A 9,319-nucleotide genomic window follows, 5' to 3' on the forward strand; every position below is an offset into this window, starting at 1 on the left:
TCATGCTATTGTTGTTGCAGTTGATTCTGAGTCAGGAATTCCCTGGCCATTCTGAATGCGCATTTTAACAAGAAAGACTGACACAACTATAGGTCATTCTGCAAAATTATAGAGAAATTAAATATATACCATAACATGGTTTAAGTCAGAGAAATCACTGGCATATGTTCATTCCGGAAGTAGATTTCTCCATTACTTAACATTAACAATTCCTGTGATACAGGGCGATCTGATGAGAGGATATGATATTCTGCACAGTCTAAGAGTAAGTGGGGGCGGTGGGGTAGCCAAGTGGTTAAAGCGTTCACTCGTCACGCCGAAAACCCGGGTTCGATTCTCCACATGGGTACAATGTGTGAAGTCCATTTCTGGTGTCCCCCGCCGTGATATTGCTGGAACATTACTAAAAACAATGGCAATGGTGTCACAGCAGCTCGGTACATTGATCAATGTCGCCGCAACCACGAGTTTCAGCATGATAACGCACGTGCCCACAATGCGAGAGCAAGAGACTTCCTTCAGCCGAATGGCATCAGAACCATGCAGTGGCCAGCCCTCAGTCCCGATATAATCCCATTGAGCACCTGTGGGACGAGATTCAAAGACGGCTGAATGACGTCCGGCCAAGGCCGACAACTGCAGCTTAACTACGTCAGGCGTTCCTCAGTGTGGGCACAAGTGCCTATGACCTTCATCAACCGCCTCATCCACTCCATCTAGCGACATTGCACGGCAATCATCAATGCAAATGCCGGACACCCGAGATACTGACTTGTGATGCCAGTTTCTCAGAGACTTTAATCTCAACCTTGATGATCAGTTTTGCCAAGTTTCATCTTTTTAATATGTCTCAAAGTATGTTTACAGAGTTTGGACAAATAAGGTTTCTTATATGTCTTTCCATGGTGACGTTTCTTTTGCGGTTCAGTATATAAAGATCAAGCATGGACTAGACAAACCAATGGTTGAAGCCACATGCAATGATCAATGTTATCAGAGAAAGATGAGTGAGTGAGTGAGTGAGTGAGTGAGTGAGTGTGGACGACTGGACCACCAAGATGTTAGAAGAACGTGAAGACATGAAACTGTTATGGATAACGCCGAAAGGTCGTTGCAGACAAAATGAAAAGGTTGTTATCCATAACAGTTTCATGTCAGTGTCAGGAGTACAGTAGTACAGAAGTCCCAACTGAAACTGAAACTGAACACGGATATGGCAGAAGTCTAATGATCATAAACTGGGCCAACGTAGGATTCAAACTCACCATGAGCTGATCTATGGGCACCTGTGTTTTTAATGTATCTTCAGAGGAAGAAATGGCACATGGCCCAGTCCAGTGGATCTGCCTCACCTCCAGTACTTCATGTTACCCTCACCGTTGGACGCACTTCACATACACCATGGGTGCCGCGACAGATCAGCTCCACAACAGGATGTCGAGTGTTTTGCTGTGGGCGACGGTCCACGACTGCCGTATACGAGTCTAGGTTCCATAGTTGCGTGAGTGAGTTTAGTGAACTGGATTTCATTTTACGGCCTCACAGCTTAATATGGGACGAAAAATTCACAGTGATGCAGGTCTTACACGTTTATTATTTTGTTAAACCTATGTCAATGACGAAATAAGTATCATAATTAGGATAGGATTCGAATCCGCGATCCTTGAACGCCTAAGGGACGCAACTCTGCATAGCGCCTTAGTTTACTGGTCCACCCGTTTCCTATATGCACAAATCGTAAGTCCAGTAGTATGCTAAAGTGTAGGAATTACATAGAAAATACCAGATGAGATTTCTTATAAAAAAAACTAATTAAGTAACAAAGACTTGATTTTGGAAACATTTAATGTTGTACAATATTCATTATTTCATTACATTTACATCAAATATCCTTCATGATGTTCTGAGCTGGTGGTTATGTTATATATTGATCGACTGATTGCATCTGTTGTCATGCATTTTTGATGAATTTGAAGCTGCTGAAGTTGCCTTGCCCATGATCTCCGTTGGACAACTCCGAATAAGGAGAACCTGGTGGTAGACGGTGCCTGGAGCTACTGCTGAAGACACTCTTGGGGGTACTTGTCCAGAGATCGATCTTTGCTGCGGACGCATTACCTCTGACATATGCTTTTGGGTTGCAGATTTAGATGCAAATGACTTTGAAATGTTGCCTAACACTGGAAGTGAGGACACAATCTTATTATCTTTGATGACCAATGATCGGGTATCACGTGATGGTGGAGCTGTTCCTTTACTGTGGTAGGGGTGGTGGACGCGACATGGTATCGGTGGCAGAAATGATGGATAGTTTTGAACTTTGGTGACGGGAAGGACACTCTCCCTTACACAACTCTTGGATCGAACAACATTCCTTGCCGTACAGGACTCGTGGTACGCAGCACCGTAGGACACGGACCTTTCCTGAACACTCGAGGTTCTCTTCAGCTTCGAGCTCCTGTATGGAGTAAAGGGAGAAAAGCACCGATTGGAACAATCCGAATAGTTGTTTCTACGGAAACTATAGTCTCTATTCACGATTGCAACATCATTGTGTTGACGCAAATAATTCCTGTCGCTTATTGTGGGGTTGTATACAGACTCTGTCGTCACCACATCAGGGATTGGGCTATACCTGCACGTGGATGGTGTGGTGTAGACTTCGGTCTTCATTTCATCCTGTGCATGTGCACACAGCTTTGTAGGAGAACTGAACGGACCTGGTGAGGCGGTTACAGTATCAGGGAATATAGAATGTTCTTCTCTTGACTGTCGACTTGATTCTTTCCGTGTTGCGGAGACATCTCCGGAGACATCTTGAAATGTGATTTGAACTCTCCTCCCATCGTCAGATGTGTCTGAAGATGTTCTGTTTATTCTTGGTGCGCCAGGTCTTAACCCAGTGAGGACATCAAGTTCAAATCTTGTCCTCTCACGAGGAGCTACAGCCTCTTTGCCTCGGCCCTGGGGTACTGAAGTCAACGGGAAGGCGTCTGAAGCTCTGTCTCCGGAAGACTCGAGGGAGCTGATGGGAGCGGTCCCTTCAAGGTGGAATGTTATTTCGGGCGTGACTGCTGCGCTGCCCGTGTAGTGGAGTTGGTGGGGGCGAGTGTCTGCTAGGAAAGTGAGGCTTGCTGTGAGTGACGCACCTTCGTCTTGTGAACCCTGATCTGAAACGAGGAATGCTCACATTTTAGGGCTGACTAATGGCTACATTTCAAACTGATTCACATACACACAGAAATAGTATTTCAGATATTGGCTGATCGTCGGAGGCAGCTCAAAAAACCACAATTTGTAAAACCTACAAACGCTGACACGGTGCTGATGGACACAGAATAATATAACCTGGAAGAATTTGAGATTCGAACCCACGACCAGCGATTTGAGGTAGCTGAATCAAAGGGTAATTTTTTTTACTATAATCAATAGAAGTCTGCTAAAAGCCGGGTCCTTCGCACGATAAGCATGTGTTTATATATACTTAGTCTATAAAGGGTGTGTATATACAGCCTCACCTATGACACCCGTCACAAACACACGCACATCTCAGGCAAGTTAACTTTTCACCTGGAATACTCGGGAACATATGGTACAACTCAAAATACGGAATAGCATGAAATATAATGTTTGTCACTGATGCTTAACCCCGTTCATCTGGATCTCGTTAACCCCAACGTTAGTAGTTGTGAACGTTTATATATGTACGTGTGTGTGTGTGTGTGGCTGCTTGTACTAGTCCGGACTAATACCGATTTTTATAGTGCTACCCCACTGATATATCATGCCACAGTTTAACATGGACACCCAAGTCAGACACAGTACACAGACACCGTGCCGATCAGCCCTTGTTTTATCCCCTTAGAGCCGAGCGGCAGGCAAGGTTACAACAACTGCCATCTTTCAACGTCTTGTATGCGACCGACAATCGAACCACAAAGCTTTTGCTCTCCGGGCAGATCCAGTATCCACTTAACCACGGACCCGGTCTATATAATTATGCAAAGAGATATTACTCAATCCCCATGATTCGTTCATCCGGAAGCTTTCACAGACAATGTTAGTCAGATATCACGGCACGGAGCATGGGTACATGGGCAGATCACTGTTCTGTGGGTTAAAAAGGAACAACACATCATCTCTTACTTGAAGATAGTATGAATGTATTTTTTTCTACGGTCCTCTTCTCCAGGGTATTGGTCTTTCTCCTGTTGCCTGGGGGAATACCCTGAAGTGCGGACTGCCCTGGCCTGGGGAGACTCAAATTCACCTTCGGGCAGTGCTTCCTCGGTGTGCAGCTATTCCGGCCGTTAACGGGGTTGTCCAGGGTTATCTCCCTTGGTATACATCGCACATTCTTGGAGGATCGTTGGCACTGTTTCTCCTTCTCCCGGCAGATGTTAATAAAGGCCTTTATGCTGTGGTTCTGGTGGGACACTTCGACAGAGGAGCTCTCCATCATGTCGTGGTGTAGCTGGTACCGAATCATTTTCAGTTTCAGGTTGGCGTTGTCGTCCAAGGCGCGTCTGTATTCTCGTCGCCATCTTGCAACGTCTTCGACTGCGATCTCTGTGAGACTTCTCGCCTTACGGACACACTGTAGAAGATCAATTTCGGTGGAGGCCATTTCTCCGAACTCTTGTCGAGCGATTTCCATTTCTCTGGAAGTATAAATAGTTTAATATATGGAGACCCATTCTGACTCGGAACCAACACGAGGACAAAAACGTGGAAACTTGAGACCTATTCTGTCCCGGAACCCACAAAGGAAGAAAAGCATGGAGAACTGGGGACCTAGTCTGTCCATCCTGTCCATAAGCAATTACCTATTTGCGGTGTTTCCGGACTTACGGGGTTTGTGTGCAGTGTCCGAAATAAATAAAATATTGCAAGGCTGTCATCAGGACAGAACCGCCGACTTTGGGAGCTGCAGGCTCTGATTAAACTCTCCAAGTCCTCATTTAAAAAACTACAGCTTATTGTGACAAATAAATAGACATGAAAATTTACTTCAGGTCACAAGGACCCATACAACTTTGAAACTACGGCAGGACACGACATCTACCTCCACGGGCCAACGGGCAGGCGTTTATTCGAACACTATTTCTGTGTCGGGAGTACTCACTTTCTGCTGGTGAGAAGCTCCTTCTCAACCAGGTCGATGGCCATCCGGGCCTTGCCGTACACCTCGCACAGGCTCCACGTGAGGGACCGGGCCTCTTGGCTCAAGCGGCTCCCGAAACTCTCTACAAAGTACACAGATGATTAGATACACTCACCTTGTTGGAGAGAAAAAAGAGGTTATGTGTTGTTATTATACAACGTTAGAAATTGGTACTAATCCTGTAGTCCTTGCCAAACTGCCCAATAGTAAAGGTATCACCAGTAACAATTTGCCATTTTTAGGGGTTTTGCTATGTGTTATCATTATAACGTCTAGTTGACTGAAACCGTTAGTTTCTTCCGCTGTTACACAAATTAAAGTTTCGAGTAGGACTACCACTTTTACCGAAAGCATGTCATTCGCCTTTTAACGTAGAGTAGGTTCTTGTTGAAGATCCGGGGTAGAGTAGGTATTCAGCAACCCATTCTTGACGTAAAAGGCGACTATGCTTGTCCAAGAGGCGACTAACGGGATCGGGTGGTCAGGCTTGCTGACTTGGTGGATGCATGTCATCGATTCCCAATTGCGTAAATATTGATGCTCATGATATCAATCACTGGATTGTCTGGCCCAGACTCGATTATTTACAGACCGCCGTCATTTAGCTGGAATATTGCTGAGTGCAGCGTTAAACAACAAACCAACAACAATCTTATTGGGGAAATAACCGAAGGAATAATAGAAATGACGCCAGGAACGGATGCAGGTGATGGGTGGTGATGGAGACACCTCACCCTGTACCGGCACCTTGCATATGACACATCGACATCATGACCACAAAATATATCTTCTTATTATTAAAATACCCGTGTACAATGTCCGGACATTATACAACTTATCGTGTACGTACAGGCAGTGTTAGAAATTGGCACTAGTCCTGTAGTCCTTACCCAACTGCCCAATAGTAACGGTATCCTAAGGACTAGTAGAAATTGGCCCATTTTAAGGGGTTTGCTATATGTTATCATTATAAGGACTAGTGGACAAAAACTGTTAGTTTCTAACCCTGACAGGCATCTTCAATGGGGGGATTGTGACAGTTAATATAAGCGAACCACTGGACAATTTGAAGAATACATACCGATCAGTCGAGGGTAGTTTTTACCCTTACTTATTGTAGTCAAATGGAATCTTAATAGTGAGTGAGTGAGTGTTTTGTACGGCAAGCATATATTGCTGAAGACCTATTCTAACCCGGATCTTCAATCAGCTATTTCAATCATATATCATCTCAACAACATAGCAAAGAAAATATCCATTTGCCTCTCGGATTTTCGACATAGACGCACGAGCAGAAATTAAATATGAAGTTTTACCTTATTTTTAAGTGAGTAGAGTTTAATACCACTTTCAGCTATATTGCAGGCGGGTTTCACATATTGTACCCATATTGAGAATCGAACCCGGACCTTCGGCGTGACGAGCGTTAACACTACCAACACCACCAACGACAACAACATTAACAATGATGATATGAACAACAATACGATGACGACGATGCTAATGATGATAAAAGCACATTCTTTAATAGTGTTAACATTATTATCATTTATTATTTGGATTATCATCATCATCAAACGTGGTCCTAATTTTATTCACAGATACTATTCTTCACGTTACCTTCAAACCCGACAACCTTGATAGTAGCCGTATCTATGATCCTGTTGAGAGTGTGGGTGAGGGTGGGTGGGTTGCCATCCCTCATCAGCTCGCCCCAGGGTCTCATCGTGAAGTCGCAGGGGGTCAGAGGTAGTGAGACGGACCCCTGGTCTGAGCCTGTGGGTGGAGAGTCACTCTGCATCACACGTATTGCATATGTGGGTGGGGTGGGAGGGTTGCGTCATTTTATCATCGCTCATATTATAAATGGTCATCTCAAAAGCTATATGGTCAATATTATTCAGTTAGTTATAAATTATTCAGCTATACAACCATATTAGGAGTCCAACTTGGAAAATAACAACAATTGTTTTTCTGCGTCATGTTATCATCGCGCATATAAATGGTCATCTGAAAAGCTATATGGTCAATATTATTCAATTAGTTTTAAATTATTCAGCTATAAAACCATATTAGGAGTCCAACTTGGAAAATAACAACAATTGTTTTTCTTCTTAGAGGGCATTTCTTTTGATTATTTAAACAGTACTTGCACCGATGATTTGAGACGGTCCCTTCTACTGATGTGAATATCCCGTAAATGTCCATTAACGGCCTGTGGCTAATGCAGTTGTGACATTAATCATTTATCAGCGCACATATGTGAAATATACACCGCCACCGGTGTTGCCTCCTGGGTGTGATATCAGCTTTGTATCAACATATCTGTCAAGGAGGCTTACGTCAACAGATACGCAGTTCGGATGTTTTTTAGATCCACACGTGACTTACGAATGTGGAATGCACGCCATGTATGCATGTTGGTATGGTTGAGTGTGTGATTAGATGGATGAGTGAGTGAGTGAGTGAGTGAGTGAGTGGGTGAGAGTGAGTGAGTGAGTTAGTGAGAGAGAGGGTTAGTGAGTGAGTGAGTGAGTGAGTGAATGAATGAGTGAGTGGGTGAGAGTGAGTGAGTGAGTTAGTGAGAGAGAGGGTTAGTGAGTGAGTGAGTGAGTGGAAGAGTGAGTGAATGAATGGCCAATCCTCGGGGAATCTGTAGTGCTGGAAATGCCACACATTGTATCTTTAGAACCACCGGTTGCTGTACAGGGATAAGTCCAGTTGAGGTCTCGGCCTCCGGTTAAGTGCCTGCTGAATGTGTTCGAGCCTTGCCAGCGGTGGTTGATAACATGACACGGGTCCGTGGAATCAAACTACTCTGACACACTCCGCGGACCGCAGTCTTGACACAGATTTCTGATCACCATTCAACCCTTTTTTCATAAAGAATTTTGTCAATTTTTGACACCCAACACGTATATAAGGCATTGGATGATGCAATTGGTGTATGAATAATATCCGTGTGGTGAGTGAGTGAGTGAGTGAGTGAGTGAGTGAGTGAGTGAGTGAGTGAGTGAGTGAGAATGGTTTTATGTCGCCTTTAGCAATATTCCAGCAAAAGGAATGGTATTCACACATTGTATCCGTGTGGTGAGTGAGTAAGTGAGTGAGTGAGTATGGTTTTAAACCGCTTTTAGCGATATTCCAGCAAAAGGAATGGTATTCACACATTGTATTCGTGTGGCGAGTAAGTGAGTGAGTGAGTATGGTTTTAAACCGCTTTTAGCAATATTCCAGCAAAAGGAATGGTATTCACACATTGTATCCGTGTGGTGAGTGAGTGAGTGAGTATGGTTTTAAACCGCTTTTAGCAATATTCCAGCAAAAGGAATGGTATTCACACATTGTATCCGTGTGGTGAGTGAGTGAGTGAGTGAGTGAGAATGGTTTTAAACCGCTTTTAGCAATATTCCAGCAAAAGGAATGGTATTCACACATTGTATTCGTGTGGCGAGTGAGTGAGTGAGTGAGTGAGTATGGTTTTAAACCGCTTTTAGCAATATTCCAGCAAAAGGAATGGTATTCACACATTGTATTCGTGTGGCGAGTGAGTGAGTGAGTGAGTATAGTTTTAAAACCGCTTTTAGCAATATTCCAGCAAAAGGAATGGTATTCACACATTGTATCCGTGTGGGGAATCGAAGCAGGACCATCGCTCCAATATGGAGTATAAGAGAGTGCAGATCCAAGGGGTCATTTACCTGTGCAGGAATCTTGCCCCACACTAGGGGCACGCTCCCCATCCTCGTCTTCATCTCCATCCCCCTCCTCGATAGGTGTCAGGGGTCGACAGTCTCGGTAAGTGTGATATTTCATCTAGATAAAAAAGAAATGATAAACATTGGCGTCCTGACCCCTAAGTTATCGCCATTCAAAGAAGAGATATACAAGCTTGCATGACCTGAGTGTGTGAGTGAGTGAGTGAGTGAGCTGTAAGTCAGTGTAAGACATATATATATTATTAGAGTTTATATTGCAGTAAATAGTCGAGTCCGGGTCATGCCAGTTATTGCCACTACAGGCAAAGATCTATGCTGTAAGAGTACGATGGCACCCAGTCCGCCAGACCCATGAGGACAAACAAACAAACAAACAAACAAACAAACTAACAGCAATACATTCTAAATAACAAATCCTCTTATATATCATAAACTG

The 9,319-nt window shown here is 44.0% G+C and overlaps 1 protein-coding gene across 1 annotated transcript; it reads right to left on the minus strand.

The window, feature by feature from the left end:
- Window positions 1–1,920: 1,920 nt before the first annotated feature.
- LOC139470442 (uncharacterized) lies at window positions 1,921–8,980 on the minus strand. The gene is made up of 5 exons (XM_071252850.1): window positions 8,866–8,980; window positions 6,785–6,940; window positions 5,126–5,246; window positions 4,147–4,661; window positions 1,921–3,170 (listed from the first exon to the last, which is right to left on the minus strand). The coding sequence occupies exons 1-5, from the start codon at window positions 8,978–8,980 to the stop codon at window positions 1,921–1,923; spliced, it is 2,157 nt and encodes a 718-aa protein (XP_071108951.1).
- Window positions 8,981–9,319: the final 339 nt, after the last annotated feature.

Source organism: Haliotis cracherodii, unplaced genomic scaffold, assembly GCF_022045235.1.
Source record: "Haliotis cracherodii isolate W230 unplaced genomic scaffold, xgHalCrac1.p SCAF_20, whole genome shotgun sequence".
Taxonomy (NCBI): Eukaryota; Metazoa; Mollusca; class Gastropoda; order Lepetellida; family Haliotidae; genus Haliotis; species Haliotis cracherodii.